The 16,323-nt window shown below is 42.6% G+C and overlaps 1 protein-coding gene across 1 annotated transcript in view; it reads left to right on the top strand.

The window, feature by feature from the left end:
• Positions 1-746: 746 nt before the first annotated feature.
• Positions 747-16,323, top strand: part of LOC138595084 (mitogen-activated protein kinase kinase kinase kinase 3-like) — a 50,299-nt gene continuing 34,722 nt past the window's right edge. The window contains exons 1-2 of the mRNA XM_069666400.1: positions 747-931; positions 10,604-10,661. Of these exons, the coding sequence (XP_069522501.1) occupies positions 836-931; positions 10,604-10,661 (154 nt within the window). The 5' untranslated portion in view covers positions 747-835. The remainder of the gene's footprint in view (positions 932-10,603; positions 10,662-16,323) is intronic.

Genomic DNA, 16,323 nt, shown 5'->3' with positions numbered 1-16,323 from the left:
TAAACTATATAAACATAAATAAACTATATAAACATGTATAAAAATGTATAAACATATAAACATATGAACATATATAAACATAAATAAACTATATAAACATGTATAAAAATGTATAAATATATAAACATATGAACATATATAAACATGTATAAAAATGTATAAACATATAAACATATGAACATATATAAACATAAATAAACTATATAAACATGTATAAAAATGTATAAATATATAAACGTATGAACATATATAAACATGCATAAACATAAATAAACTATATAAACATGTATAAAAATGTCTAAACATATAAACATATATAATATATATATATAATGATGTGTTCATTGTTCTGCTCGAGGACAGAGGAGTCAAGGAGACAAGGAGAGGAGGAGAGGAGGATACAAAGAGAAAGGAGGCACAGAGCAGAGTTCTTTTGTTTGTTTGATGCGTTCATGGTCACAGCTCACAAACAGACATCACAGACCAAGCTGCTCCATGATGCATTCGGGGTCTCCTCAGAGCTTCAGCCCAAATCCTGAGCAGAATACTTAGGACATAGAAGTACACCGTGATGTCATTATATTCCCGTCATTCAAATACTTCCGGCTTTATTTGGTTTATTGTTTTTGAAATTATTACTTCTCCCACTGCCTCTGAAGGCATCTTAACCCTCCCAGCCGGTCTGTATGAGGTACAGTGCGCATGCGCCTAACTCACGGAAGAAGCCATGTTCCAGCTGTGTTGACAGGCCCTGTCGTGTGTGTGCTGGTCCGGGTCAGTCCGGGTGGGTCCGGGTCAGAGTCTGCGGGTCGGGTCGGAGTGAGGAGCCGAAAGGATGAGCTTCTGTACGGACTTCTCCCGTAGGAACCCGCAGGAGGACTTCCGACTCGTCCAGCGGGTCGGCAGCGGGACGTACGGTGACGTCTACAAGGTATGCAACGGACACTACGTCACACTCTGTGTGTGTGTGTGTGTGTGTGTGTGTGTGTGTGTGTGTGTGTGCGTGCGTGTGTGTGTGAGAGAGAGTAGTGTTAAGATGACGTCAGAATGTTTCAGGTCAGTAGTTCCCAATCTTTTTTCTTTGGAGCGGAACCTAACCCTAACCCCCCCCCCCCCCCCACCCCAATCAATAAATCAATCAAATCAAATTTTATTTGTATAGCGCCAAATCATAACCAGTTATTTCAAGACACTTTACAGAAAGAGCAGGTTTAGACCGACTCTTTGTTATGTTATTTAAAGAGAGGCCCAACTATTAGCATTAGCTAATAGTAGACCTGTTGACAACAATAATGACACTATGGGGAAGGCTGATGTTAGTAGTTGTTGCAGTCGAGCAGGTCCACAGCAGCAGGTGGTCTGCAGCAACGATCTCGTGGAACCTTCAAGACAAGGGAGCACAAGAACTCCCGGGAAGATATATGGTTAGTAATGTTAATGGGACCAGAAGATACAGAGTTAATGAGCTGCATTAATATGACAGAGAGAGAGAGAGAGAGGGAGACAGAGAGACAGAGAGACAGAGAGAGAGAGAGACAGAGAGAAGCTCGGTGTGTTAGATCCCCCCGGCAGTCTAAACCTATAGCAGCATAACTATGGGCTAGTCCCAGCCTGAGCCAGGCCTAACTATAAGCTTTATCAAAGAGGAAAGTTTGAACTCTTAAAAGAAGAGAGGGTGTCTGCCTCCCGGACCCTGACTGGTAGATTGTTCCAGAGGAGGGGGGCCTGGTAATTGAAGGCTCTACCTCCAACACTACTCTTAGAGACGTCAGGTACCACAAGCAGGCCTGCATCCTGGGAGCGCAATGTTCTAGAGGAGTAATATGGCACTATGAGCTCTTTAAGATATGATGGTGCCTGACCATTAAGAGCTTTGTAAGTAAGAAGAAGGATTTTAAATTCTATTCTAGATTTTACAGGAAGCCAGTGCAGAGAGGCTAATACAGGAGAGATGTGCTCTCTCTTCCTAGTTCTTGTCAGCACACGTGCTGCAGCATTTTGTACCAGCTGCAGAGTTTTTAGTGACTTATTAGGGCAGCCTGATAGTAACGAGTTACAATAATCCAACCTGGAAGTAACGAATGCATGGACGAGTTTTTCTGCATCGTGTTGAGACAGGATGTGTCTGATGTTTGTTGTGAAGGTGAAAGAAGGCTGTCCTTGATATTTGTTTTATGTGGGAGATGAAGGACATATCCTGATCAAACAGAACTCCCAGATTCCTAACAGTAGTGCTGGATGCCAGGCTGATGCCATCTAGGGCAGCTATATCATTAGAGAAAGAGTCTCTAAGGTGTTTTGGGCCGAGCACAATAACTTCAGTTTTGTCTGAATTAAGTAGCAGAAAGTTTCTAGTCACCCAGATCTTTATGTCCTTAAGGCATGCTTCTAGTTTAGATAGCTGATTGGTTTCGTCTGGCTTCATTGATAAGTATAATTGAGTATCATCTGCGTAACAATGAACATTAATGGAGTGTTTCCTCATGATATTACCCAGAGGAAGCATATATAAGGTAAAAAGAATCGGTCCGAGCACAGAACCTTGTGGAACTCCATAACTAACTTTGGTGTGCATAGAGGACACATCATGAACATTAACAAACTGAGATCGATCTGATCAATAAGATTTCAACCAACTTAATGCAGATCCTGTAATGAACATTAACTGTTCTAGTCTCTGTAACAGGATGTGATGGTCTATCGTGTCGAAAGCAGCACTAAGATCTAACAGGACGAGTACAGAGAGAAGTCCTCTGTCTGAAGCAGGAAGTAGATCATTTGAAACTCGCAGTGCTGTCTCAGTGCTGTGGTGGACTCCTGACTGACTGAAAGTCCTCAAATAAACTGTTGTTATGAAGAAAGTCACATAATTGATTAGCGACTGCTTTCTCAAGGATCTTTGAGATAAAAGGAAGGTTAGATATAGGTCTATAGTTAGCTAAGGTGCCTGAATCTAGGGTAGGCTTTTTAAGAAGTGGCTTAATTACAGCTAGTTTAAAAGGCTGGGGTACATAGCCCGTCGATAAAGACATATTGATCATATCTAGTAAAGAAGTGCTGATTGAGGGAAAGACTTCCTGAAGCAGCTTGGTTGGAATACACACCTGCAGACCACAGGTGAGAGAGCTTGTGATGTCACATCCTTTCACGGCTAATGAGCAGTTCCTGCCTTCCTCTATTTAAACCACATTTATATCAAGAGTATTGATCAGTACTATCAGTCATACTAACACAGGTACTCTCACCTGCATGAAGCTGTGGTCTGTACCTGAGTGAACGCATCAATAATGTTTTCCTGTTTCAGGATGTCACACACACAAAGAAGCGCCTTCAGGATTATAAAGGCCCAATGCCAGTGTCCACCTCAAAGTCTGAGCACTGAACACTCATGGACTTGAATGGTGTCAGGCATGCCGTGTGTGAGTGCGTGATGGTTTGAGAACTGCATAAATATGAGTAATGGGACACACTATTATGACATCACACGTTGCCTGGAAACCAGATGGACCCTTATGTCTAATAAGAAAAAAAGCCGACCTGGAGTATGTGTGTGTGTGTGTGTGTCTCACAGTGGTTACATATTTTAAGATAAGATCAGATAAGCTTTATTTAAAAAACTATCAAAAGTCAGAAAGACCTTAATGTTCATCATTTGCAAATGTTTAATTGTTGTCACTTACAGATAAACATATTTGCAGTTCCCATCAAAGTCCACGCTCGCATTGTTTACATTTGTTCAAACTTTATTGAATACGACTTCAATGTACGAACATTTGTTTACGTTTAGTGGGGGGGGGCTGGACAATCACGTTTGTATACGTCACCAAGTTCGCTATGAACTCTGGGTAAGTCCCACAAGAAAGTCTGCAGATATACGGACTCACGGAAAGTCCATAATTTGTCGTTGAAAAGTCTGCATCAAGCTTCCGGTTCCGCCTCCACCAGAGATGGCAGCCTAGTACACCGTGTCCACCGACAGAATCTTAAAATATCCTGCAAATTAGGGATTTAATCTTACCAAGTAATAAATTCAGTCTGGTAGCAGGATAAGGATGGAAACCAGGGAAAGAAGTAAGAAGAATATGCCAGTTACACAAGGACGACAAAGAAACACGAGGTGCAGAGTCGTGCCCTAATAACGGGAAAGATGGCGGAAAGCAGAAGTACGACGAGAAGTCTAAAGTGAATTTGGAGAGAATTTTGCAAGAAATTCAGGACTTTAGAAAAGAAAACAGTTGTCAGCTGGATGACATTAAAGACGAACTGAACAAAACAAACCAAAGAATCGGAGAAGCAGAAGACCGTATCAACGAGGCGGAAACGAGACTGCAAACAATGGAGCAGGTGATGAGAAATATGCTAAAAGTCCAAACTCAACACGAGGATAAGCTCGTCGACCAAGAGGAAAGGTCACGGAGAGAGAATATTAGAATCTACAACGTGTCAGAAAATGAAGAAGGAAGTTCGATGATAAGTTTTGTGGAAACACTCATCCGCGACAAACTTGACACTCCCCCGACTATGGAACTCCATATTGAAAGAGCGCACAGAGCGCTAGCCCCAAAACCCACCTCTCCAGGTAAACCCAGATCCATCGTGATTAAATTCCACCGGTACAAAACAAAAGTCCTACGAAAAGCTTGGGAAAAGAAAGACATTCTCCTTAACAACCAAAGAAACTTTTTTCTATCATGATTACCCAGCCATGATACTGCACAAGCTAAAAGAGTACAATGAAGTGAAACGAGTGTTGAAGGAGAAAAAGATCCGCTTCCAGACCCCCTACCCGGCCAGGCTGCGCGTCTTTTATGAGGACGGGACGCGACTTTACCACACGATCAGCGAGGCCACTAAAGACATGAAGGACAGAGGTTTACCGGTTAAAGTCGTACCTTCACCGGAGGACCCAGCGGAGCGACTCAACTACCACGCCTGGCATACTGCAGGGGAAGGACGATCAGGGCGAGGAGGAGGTTCATCCAGGAGCGCGGACATCAGAGACAAACTTCAGGCTTTCAGGAGACAATCCTCCTGTTGAATGGCAAGATACAAATAACTGCAATGCAACTCTACATACAAGGTAACACGCTCAACAACGAAAATGTTCTCGTTCTTAAACACACCGATAGGCATGAGAAAATTAGCAATAGTAAAATTTAAGACATGAAAGACTAAATGAGGATGCCTGGTGCAATTGTTTATTTTATTTTTATTTTTTTCCAATTAATAATAATTAATAAAAGATTATTTTCCCCTCAGTTTTCCTTAAAGTACGAACTGTAAAAGTAAGTCGGAGGATGAAAATATCAGACATTTTTTGTGACGGACATGAAAGACGTATGGACAGAGCTGCTTTGGAGGGCCCTACTCTGGCAAATGTTTAGAGAGGCTTTCCCTCCAAGGCTTGATGTTTTTTCTGGCCAGTTAAAGGGTCTTTTCACAGAATCCTTTCTTTTGGAAGCTAAAGTTTGTCAAATTGATGGTTTGTCAAATTTGGACAGTTTGATATGTTTGTGTTTTGGTTTCTATGTTCTACCAGAGAGATTGTTTTTGCAGTTTGAGTACTATAACAGAGAAGATGGCACATGAAAAGCTTAAAATAGTTTCCTTCAATGTCAATGGCATACTTAACCCAATAAAACGTAGTAAGATCCAAAATGAAAAAAAAAGGCAACATTGTATATTTGCAAGAAACGCATTTAAATGAAAAACAACATGAAAAACTAACAAAGATGGGCTTTACAAAAATATCTTCCTCATCATACAAATCGAAGCATAAACGAGGGGTTGCCATCCTGATTTCCAGCAGGATCCCGTTTGAGACACATATGAACAGAAGGATAAAGAGGGCAGATTCGTTTTAGTTAGAGGAATAATAGATGGGAATGAAATCACTCTGCTCAACATCTATGCCCCCCCAGGAAGTGATGTTTCTTTTTTTAAGATGATATTTGACATAATAATAAGTCACCCTGAGGGGGTACTAATATGTGGAGGTGATATGAATATACATCTGCAACCAAAACTGGATGTGTCAAACCATACACACACCTCTAAAGCTGTGAGTAAAAAGTTCAGGGAATTAATGAAAGACATAGGTTAAATAGACGTATGGAGAGAAATCTACCCAAATACAAGGCAGTACACACATTATTCTGCCCCCACAAGGTATACAGCAGAATTGATTACTTCATTATTTTCAGTGAAGATAGGTCGAAGATTAAAGATGCAGATATTGGAACAATAGATTTAAGTGACCATGCCCCTGTCTATGTGACAGTTAACTTGGGGAACACTCAGAGAAATACCACATGGAGGTTTAATTCTAGCCTTCTCAACGACCCCTTATTTAAAAAACAAATGATTAAGGACATACAAATGTACATAAAAGAAAACGATAATGAGAGATTTCACCGCCTATACTTTGGGACGCAGCAAAGGCAGTACTAAGAGGTAAAATAATAGCTGTAACCTCACTTAAAAAAAAGTTGCGTCAAAAAAAATTACTTGAGTTGCAAATTCAAGGTTTGTCACGCACAGAGTCAAGACCCAAGGATACTACAACAAATAAAGAAATGAATATGATATATACACAAGAAATAGAGAAAAAGATGCTTTACACTAAGCAAAGATGTTATGAGAATGGCTCTAAATTTACAAAAGTATTGGCAAGAAAATTGAAGAAACAACAAGCAGATAGCACAATATATAAAATACGAGATTTCCACAAAAACACCATAGAGAGCAGACAGGATAAGATCCAGGCAGTCTTCGAATCCTACTATAAACGGCTTTATTCTAGTGCATCCGAGGATGATGACCAGATTGATTCCTCTTTGGAGTCTCTAGAACTACCGGTTCTAACTGAAGACCAGAATAGTGTCCTGGTCGCAGAAATAACTGAAAAAGAATTAATAGAGGCAATTAAACTAAAACCGAACAAATCACCAGGAAGTGACGGTTATACAACTGAGTGGTACAAAGCATTTAAAAAGGAACTCATACCTATGTTACTAACCACATACAACTGGGCACTTAAGAAGGCTGTTACCCCCCCTACTTGGAAAGAGGCAATAATATCTCTAATACCTAAAGAAGGAAAGGACAAGACTGAGTGTGGCTCATACCGACCGATTTCGATCCTTAGTGTTGATTATCGTATATACACTTCTATAATGGCTAGGAGGATGGAAGAAGTCCTTCCTAGATTAATTCACAATGATCAGACAGGATTTATACACAAGCGCCAAACACAGGACAATATAAGGCGCACTCTGCATATTATGGATCATATACAGCGACATAAAGAAAAAGCAATGATACTAAGTTTGGATGCCGAAAAAGCCTTTGACTCTGTCAGCTGGCAATATTTATACAAAGTACTATATACATTTGGTATTAATGAGTTAATGATTGACAACATTAAGGGTCTTTATCACAATCCCACAGCAAGAATTAAAATGAATGGTCACTTATCCAAACCTTTCACACTCGAGAGAGGAGTAAGACAAGGCTGCCCCTTGTCCCCACTTATCTTTGCACTTTTTTTTAGAACCACTAGCCCAACATATCAGACAGAATGACAAAATTACCGGTATTAACATTAATGGCATAGAACATAAAATAGCTTGCTACGCAGAAGATGTTCTTTTGTATTTAAAAAACCCAGAAAGATCTCTCCCAGAAGTGATGAATCTCCTAGGAAGTGTTGGCCCTCTATCGGGCTACAAACTAAATATAGGACAAACGGAAATTCTTACATACAATTAAAATCTGTCTGAAAATGTTAAAAACAAATATACTATAAAATGGAAAACAGAATCATTCAAATACTTGGGTGTAGTTCTGCCTAAAGACTTTAAATATTTGATGTAAACTATGACGTTCTATATCGTAAAATCAAAGATGACCTTGCAAGATGGAGTCTCATTCCTTTTCTAAGTCTGAGTTCAAGAATTGAAACTGTTAAAATCAACGTTCTCCCAAGATTCTTTTACCTTTTTCAGGCTCTCCCAATTACAATTACAAAAAAACACTTTATGGAGTGGGACAAAATGATATCAAGGTTTATATGGCATGGAAAAAGACCCAGAGTACAATATAAAACATTACAGCTACCAAAAGAGAAAGGAGGCTGGGGCTTGCCATCCCTGAAAAATTACTATATTTCAGCTCAGATCAGAGCATTACTTTGTTGGTGTAACCCATCTTATCAGGCACAATGGAAGGATATTGAATGTCAAATGATACCTGATGTTCATATACAAGCGGTACTATCAGATAGAAACCTGCAAAGATACATCGATGAAGTAGAAAATCCATGGGTAAAATCTGTCCTGAAGAAGAAAACGGTGATAAAAGAACATAAAGTAGAAGATGATCAAAATTTTGAGTTGGTGTGCGTACGACTCAGATTTTACACAGTTGAATATATTCTTATCACACTGGGAAAATGGGTGCTATATGTCAAACCTTTTAGACCTGATTTTGTTAAGATAGTGAATTGAAGGAACAGCTGATATATTACAATTGTAATTTTTATTATTTCTTTATATATATGAATGTTTTGTGTCTAAATTCTTCACTGTAATTATCTGTACATATATAAAGCCAAACTGCTATTCGATATCTATTTAGGCCTTTTTGTTTTCTCTTTCTCTCTGGATGTATATCGTTTTGTTATGGCTCCTTCCATTAGCCATCTTTTGAAACTGAAAAAGAATCTAAGAGTTTAAACTCAAGGAATATTAGGAATAAGGCTGAGACTAATATTGTTAGAAGATACATTTTTCTGTATTTTATAGGGTTAGGGCTAGGGTTATTTTCCTCTCATCTGGAGATGGTAATGTACCATAATATTGTATGTCTACATACCTAATTTGTCTCATTGCCTATGGATGCAGTCGCATTGTACTCTGGAACAATAAAAATAAAAATGACAAAAAAAGAAAAGTCTGCATCAGAGCCCTCACACACTCAGTGATCTGACAGTGGGACTGCACTAAGCACTCACACACTCACCGGGAACGCACCTCAAAGTCTGTGAGTCCGTAAGTGTGGAGATTGGGACTGGGCCAAACTCACCTGAGGCAAACACCTGAAGTTTCTTCTCTTTACTTCCTGGTAAAGCAGTCCACTGACTGTCGGTCTGTCTGTCTCTCTGTCTCTGTCTCCTTGGCGACCTGGTGACTGAGGGCTCATGGGAAATCTCAAGTGACGGCGTCCCTAGTCCTCCGAGTGAAAACTTGACGTGATGGCAGAAAAAATGAAAGTTTGTCCGTTGAGTTGATCAATAATTCAGGACGTCCTGCTTCCTGTAACACGATCCCCTCCCCGTTCGCCATGGAGACTCCCACCTTGACTTTGACATCTGTGATTGGCTGATGTCAGCTCCTGTCTGATGTCACAGTGATTGATCATCAGTGTGATCAATGTCATTTGAATCAATAAACTGTCTATCATACTGATGTTCTATAGAGACACATCACACATGTAACGTGTGATGTCATCTCTACAGATATATGATATCATCCATATGTGATGAAACATGTGACACAGGTACGACATCCTCACACAGATGTTCTGTCTCTGATGTGATGAGGTCATCATGTGAATCTACACAGACCTGTGCTGCTCAGAGGCAGCAGCAGCCTGACCCCCCCCCCCCCCACACACACTTCAGTGATCCTGAATACCTGGGGGGCCGTTTCCCACGATCCTCTGCTCTGTGTGTGTGTGTGTGTATGTGTGTGAGTGTGTCATTAGCATTGTTAGCATCAGAGTGCCCCCCATCCCCCCATCAGAGGATATTGATCGGTGTCCTGAAGCTCCATCAGCTCATATCGACCCGCACAATGCTGCTTCACCTTTATGGGGGGGGGTGATAATCATGAGCTGTGTTTTAATTAACACTCAGTCAGGGAGCAGCAGCACTCAGAGGTGTGAACATCGTGTGTGTGTGTGTGTGTGTGTGTGTGTGTGTGTGTGTGTGTGTGTGTGCGTGTGTGTGTGTGAACCAGCAGAAGGACAAGGTCGGGGGTGGGGGGGTGGGTGGAGTCAGTGTGTCCTCCATCAGGTCCTTAGGTGTCAGCAGAATGAAGACACGAGGACGCAGATCTTCAGATTATTGCGTCACCTTTCATGTTTTTATGTTTCAACATTTAAACATCACTTAAAAAGGTTATCATCTCACTGCTGCTCCCTGCCAGCACTTCCTGCTGGTGTTTCACAATAAAAGTCTGTCTTTTTAAAATTGATTGAATGTCCGAACATGAAGTTGCACTGATTACACTCTGTATTGATAATAATCATCTTACTGATCAATTTGGACAAGAACTGAACTGTGTTGAGCCAACACACACACACACACACACCCACACACACTTTGCTCTGAAGGTGTGTGAGCTCTCAGGACACATTAATTGATCGACGCTGCTGCTTGTGTGTGTGTGTGTGTGTGTGTGTGTGTGTGTGTTGCTTAAGATCAAGTTTAAACTGTGTTTGCATGAATGTTTAATATTATAGCAGACATTGAGAGCAAGAAAAGTTTTATGAACTACATAAAGAAATAATCTGTCTGTCTGTCTCTGTGTCTGTCTGTCAGGCGAGGACTGTGAGCTCTGGAGAACTTGCTGCCATCAAGGTCATCAAACTGGAACCAGGTATGAAGAAAACACCTCTGCAATGTTTTATTGCTTTAATAAACTCAGATCCATGTGTCAGGACTCTGTCCGTCCCCTGGTTGGTTCATCTCGTGTCTGTGAGGCTCTCTGAGGCTCTGTCCTCAGTCTGATCTGTCCTCATGCTGCTCTGTCCTCCTGTTGCTCTGTCCTCAGTCTGATCTGACCTCATGCTGATCTGTCCTCAGTCTGTTCTGTCCTCAGTCTGATTTGTCCTCATGTTGCTCTGTCCTCATACTGCTCTGTCCTCCTGCTGATCTGTCCTTAGTCTGATCTGTCCTCAGTTTGATCTGTCCTCACTCTGCTGTGTCCTTAGTCTGATCTGTACTCATACTGCTCTGTCCTCCTGCTGATCTGTCCTCAGTCTGCTGTGTCCTCATCCTGCTGTGTCCTCAGTCTGATCTGTCCTCAGTCTGATCTGTCCTCACTCTGCTGTGTCCTTAGTCTGATTTGTCCTCAGTCTGCTGTGTCCTTAGTCTGATCTGTCCTCAGTTTGATCTGTCCTCACTCTGCTGTGTCCTTAGTCTGATTTGTCCTCAGTCTGTTCTGTCCTCATGCTGATCTGTCCTCATGCTGCTGTGTCCTCAGTCTGATCTGTCCTCATGCTGTTCTGTCCTCATGCTACTGTGTCCTCAGTCTGATCTGTCCTCATGCTGCTGTGTCCTCAGTCTGATCCGTCCTCATGCTGCTGTGTCCTCATGCTGATCTGTCCTCATGCTGTTCTGTCCTCATGATGATCTGTCCTCATGCTGCTGTGTCCTCATGCTGTTTTGTCATCATGCTGTTCTGTCCTCATGCTGCTGTGTCCTCAGTCTGATTTGTCCTCATGTTGCGCTGTCCTCATGCTGATTTGTCCTCATGCTGCTGTGTCCTCATGATGATTTGTCCCCATGCTGCTCTGTCCTCATGCCTCTCTGATAGAACAGTGCACTGTTAAAAGAACAAACGACAGCAGGTCTGCATGTTCGAGTGAACAGGAAGTGTCAGAGGTCAGTTGATCTCAGGTGATTGATGATCAACCTGCGATCAGCTGACCTCTGATCGATGATCAACCTGCGATCAGCTGATCGTGATGCAGGAAGCAGATCATAATTTTCATTATTCTCCTTGTTTATCAGAGTAGACAGATAGTAGCAGAAACAGTGTGCGTGTGTCCTCATGCTGCTGTGTCCTCATGCTGATCTGTCCTCATGCTGCTGTGTCCTCATGCTGATCTGTCCTCATGCTGCTGTGTCCTCATGCTGTTCTGTCCTCATGCTACTGTGTCCTCAGTCTGATTTGTCCTCATGCTGCTGTGTCCTCATGCTGCTGTGTCCTCATGCTGTTCTGTCCTCATGCTGTTCTGTCCTCATGCTGATCTGTCCCCATGCTGTTCTGTCCTCATGCTGTTTTGTCCCCATGCTGTTCTGTCCTCATGCTGTTTTGTCCTCATGCTGTTTTGTCCTCATGCTGTTCTGTCCTCATGCTGTTCTGTCCTCATGCTACTGTGTCCTCAGTCTGATTTGTCCTCATGCTACTGTGTCCTCATGCTGCTGTGTCCTCATGCTGCTGTGTCCTCATGCTGTTCTGTCCTCATGCTGTTTTGTCCTCATGCTGTTCTGTCCTCATGCTGATCTGTCCCCATGCTGATCTGTCCTCATGCTGTTCTGTCCTCATGCTGTTCTGTCCTCATGCTGTTTTGTCCTCATGCTGTTCTGTCCTCATGCTGATCTGTCCCCATGCTGATCTGTCCTCATGCTGTTCTGTCCTCATGCTGATCTGTCCCCATGCTGTTCTGTCCTCATGCTGTTTTGTCCTCATGCTGATCTGTCCTCATGCCTCTCTGATAGAACAGTCCACTGTTAAAAGTACAAACAACCTGACCAGTTTTTACTGAACATTAAATAAACTCAGAGCAGCTTGTCTGCGTGTTCGAGTGAACAGGAAGTGTCAGAGGTCAGCTGATCTCAGGTGATTGATGATCAACCTGAGATCAGCTGACCTCTGATCGATGATCAACCTGATATCAGCTGACTTCTGATCAGTGATCAACCTGAGATCAGCTGATCGTGATGCAGGAAGCAGATCATAATTTTCATTATTCTCCTTGTTTATCAGAGTAGACAGACAGTGTGTGTGTGTGTGTGTGTGTGTGTGTGTGTGTGTGTGTGTGTGTGTGTGTGAGAGAGAGAGTGACTGTGTGTGTGTGTGTGTGTGTGTGTGTGTATCCACCTGTGAATACTGATCAGGTGTTCATCATTAAGATTAACACACAGTGTTTGATGCTTTTTTTACATCTTTATGAGGACACAGGGTTTATGAGCCTGTAGGAGCAGCGGCCACTTCAGGCTGCACAGATCATCATACACATCCTGCACATGCTCAGTGTGTCCTGAGGGGCTTGCTACTCAAACATGATGATGTCATCGCATTGTGAAGCTTCATCCTCTGGAGAGATCAGTGTGTAGTTTGGTGTTACAATGTAGTGTTTAAGGTGGACTGGAAGTGAAGCTTGTTTAAGATGGACTTTAAGTGAAGCTTGTTTACGGTGGACTGAAAGTGAAGCTTGTTTAAGGTGGACTGGAAGTGAAGCTTGTGTAAGGTGGACTGGAAGTTAAGCTTGTTTAAGGTGGACTGGAGGTAGAGCTTGTTTAAGGTGGACTGGAGGTAGAGCTTGTGTAAGGTGGACTGGAAGTGAAGCTTGTTTAAGGTGGACTGGAGGTAGAGCTTGTGTAAGGTGGACTGGAGGTAGAGCTTGTTTAAGGTGGACTGGAAGTGAAGCTTGTTTAAGGTGGACTGGAAGTGAAGCTTGTTTAAGGTGGACTGGAAGTAGAGCTTGTTTAAGGTAGACTGGAAGTGAAGCTTGTTTAAGGTAGACTGGAAGTGAAGCTTGTTTGAGGTGGACTGGAGGTAGAGCTTGTTTAAAGTGGACTGGAAGTGAAGCTTGTTTAAGGTGGACTGGAGGTAGAGCTTGTTTAAGGTGGACTGGAAGTGAAGCTTGTTTGAGGTGGACTGGAAGTGAAGCTTGTTTAAGGTGGACTGGAGGTAGAGCTTGTTTAAAGTGGACTGGAAGTGAAGCTTGTTTAAGGTGGACTGGAGGTAGAGCTTGTTTAAGGTGGACTGGAAGTGAAGCTTGTTTGAGGTGGACTGGAAGTGAAGCTTGTTTAAGGTGGACTGGAAGTAGAGCTTGTTTAAGGTGGACTGGAGGTAGAGCTTGTTTAAGGTGGACTGGAAGTGAAGCTTGTTTAAGGTGGACTGGAAGTGAAGCTTGTGTAAGGTGGACTGGAAGTTAAGCTTGTTTAAGGTGGACTGGAGGTAGAGCTTGTTTAAGGTGGACTGGAGGTAGAGCTTGTTTAAGGTGGACTGGAAGTGAAGCTTGTTTAAGGTGGACTGGAGGTAGAGCTTGTGTAAGGTGGACTGGAGGTAGAGCTTGTTTAAGGTGGACTGGAAGTGAAGCTTGTTTAAGGTGGACTGGAAGTGAAGCTTGTTTAAGGTGGACTGGAAGTAGAGCTTGTTTAAGGTAGACTGGAAGTGAAGCTTGTTTAAGGTAGACTGGAAGTGAAGCTTGTTTGAGGTGGACTGGAAGTGAAGCTTGTTTAAGGTGGACTGGAGGTAGAGCTTGTTTAAGGTGGACTGGAAGTGAAGCTTGTTTAAGGTGGACTGGAAGTGAAGCTTGTTTAAGGTGGACTGGAGGTAGAGCTTGTTTAAGGTGGACTGGAAGTGAAGCTTGTTTAAGGTGGACTGGAAGTGAAGCTTGATTAAGGTGGACTGGAAGTGAAGCTTGTTTAAGGTGGACTGGAGGTAGAGCTTGTTTAAGGTAGACTGGAAGTGAAGCTTGTTTAAGGTAGACTGGAAGTGAAGCTTGTTTAAGGTGGACTGGAAGTAGAGCTTGTTTAAGGTAGACTGGAAGTGAAGCTTGTTTGAGGTGGGCTGGAGGTAGAGCTTGTTTAAGGTGGACTGGAAGTGAAGCTTGTTTAAGGTGGACTGGAAGTGAAGCTTGTTTAAGGTGGACTGGAGGTAGAGCTTGTTTAAGGTGGACTGGAAGTGAAGCTTGATTAAGGTGGACTGGAAGTGAAGCTTGATTAAGGTGGACTGGAGGTAGAGCTTGTTTAAGGTGGACTGGAGGTAGAGCTTGATTAAGGTAGACTGGAAGTGAAGCTTGTTTAAGGTGGACTGGAGGTAGAGCTTGTTTAAGGTGGACTGGAAGTGAAGCTTGTTTGAGGTGGACTGGAGGTAGAGCTTGTTTAAGGTGGACTGGAAGTGAAGCTTGTTTAAGGTGGACTGGAAGTGAAGCTTGTTTAAGGTGGACTGGAGGTAGAGCTTGTTTAAGGTGGACTGGAAGTGAAGCTTGTTTAAGGTGGACTGGAAGTGAAGCTTGATTAAGGTGGACTGGAAGTGAAGCTTGATTAAGGTGGACTGGAGGTAGAGCTTGTTTAAGGTGGACTGGAGGTAGAGCTTGATTAAGGTAGACTGGAAGTGAAGCTTGTTTAAGGTGGACTGGAGGTAGAGCTTGTTTAAGGTGGACTGGAAGTGAAGCTTGTTTGAGGTGGACTGGAGGTAGAGCTTGTTTAAGGTGGACTGGAAGTGAAGCTTGTTTGAGGTGGACTGGAGGTAGAGCTTGTTTAAGGTGGACTGGAAGTGAAGCTTGTTTAAGGTGGACTGGAAGTGAAGCTTGTTTAAGGTGGACTGGAGGTAGAGCTTGTTTAAGGTGGACTGGAAGTGAAGCTTGTTTAAGGTGGACTGGAAGTGAAGCTTGATTAAGGTGGACTGGAAGTGAAGCTTGATTAAGGTGGACTGGAGGTAGAGCTTGATTAAGGTAGACTGGAAGTGAAGCTTGTTTAAGGTGGACTGGAGGTAGAGCTTGTTTAAGGTGGACTGGAAGTGAAGCTTGTTTGAGGTGGACTGGAGGTAGAGCTTGTTTAAGGTGGACTGGAAGTGAAGCTTGTTTAGGGTGGACTGGAGGTGAAGCTGGTCACTGACAGTATTGATCGGTGCTGACTCAGCAGCCACCTCGGGCCTGCAGGATGATATAAATAGAACGAGTCGATCAGTGAATAATAAAGGAGTGGCTGTGGTCAAAGACGGATCACTGCAGTGTTCAGAGTGAAAACAAGACGTCAGTTACAGCAGATAATAAACTGTATAAACATTCATCAGATCAGAGGACCTGATCAATTATCCGCACAGTTTGGATCGGCTCAGTGAAATGGCTCCATGTCATTTTCTTTGGTCTGAATTTCTATAAAAGTTTCTGTCATCGAGGATTAAAACTGGTTTAATTTTCAGTTTTGCTGTTTTCTCAGGGAAAATTTTTCCTGAATGTTTTTTCAGAGTGACACCTCTCTTCCACCAACAGCTCTCAGCAGATCTTTGTTTTAATGAGGCTCTTACATACAGTAAATGTTGTTGTTATTCTGCTCAGCTGAAGGATGGAGCAGCTTTAATGAGGCCTGAAGATCCAACAAAGACTCTTTAATCTGAGCGTCTCTGCAGCTCTGAGGACACGATCACAGAAACACCTGGTCTCAGCCTGCTGCTGAGAGTTTACCTGAACAGGTGCTCAGTGTGTATAGCCAGTCTGTCTTCAGAACAAACACAGACTCTGTAAGCCCAGAGCAGCAGGTTCGCTGTCAACACACCAGTCAAAATACACAAAAACTGCTCC

Source organism: Semicossyphus pulcher, unplaced genomic scaffold (assembly GCF_022749685.1).
Source record: "Semicossyphus pulcher isolate SPU_LCO1_2020_fin unplaced genomic scaffold, fSemPul1.0.p SCAF_17, whole genome shotgun sequence".
NCBI classification, from domain to species: Eukaryota; Metazoa; Chordata; class Actinopteri; order Labriformes; family Labridae; genus Semicossyphus; species Semicossyphus pulcher.
This window is presented reverse-complemented; position numbering and strand designations above follow the sequence as displayed.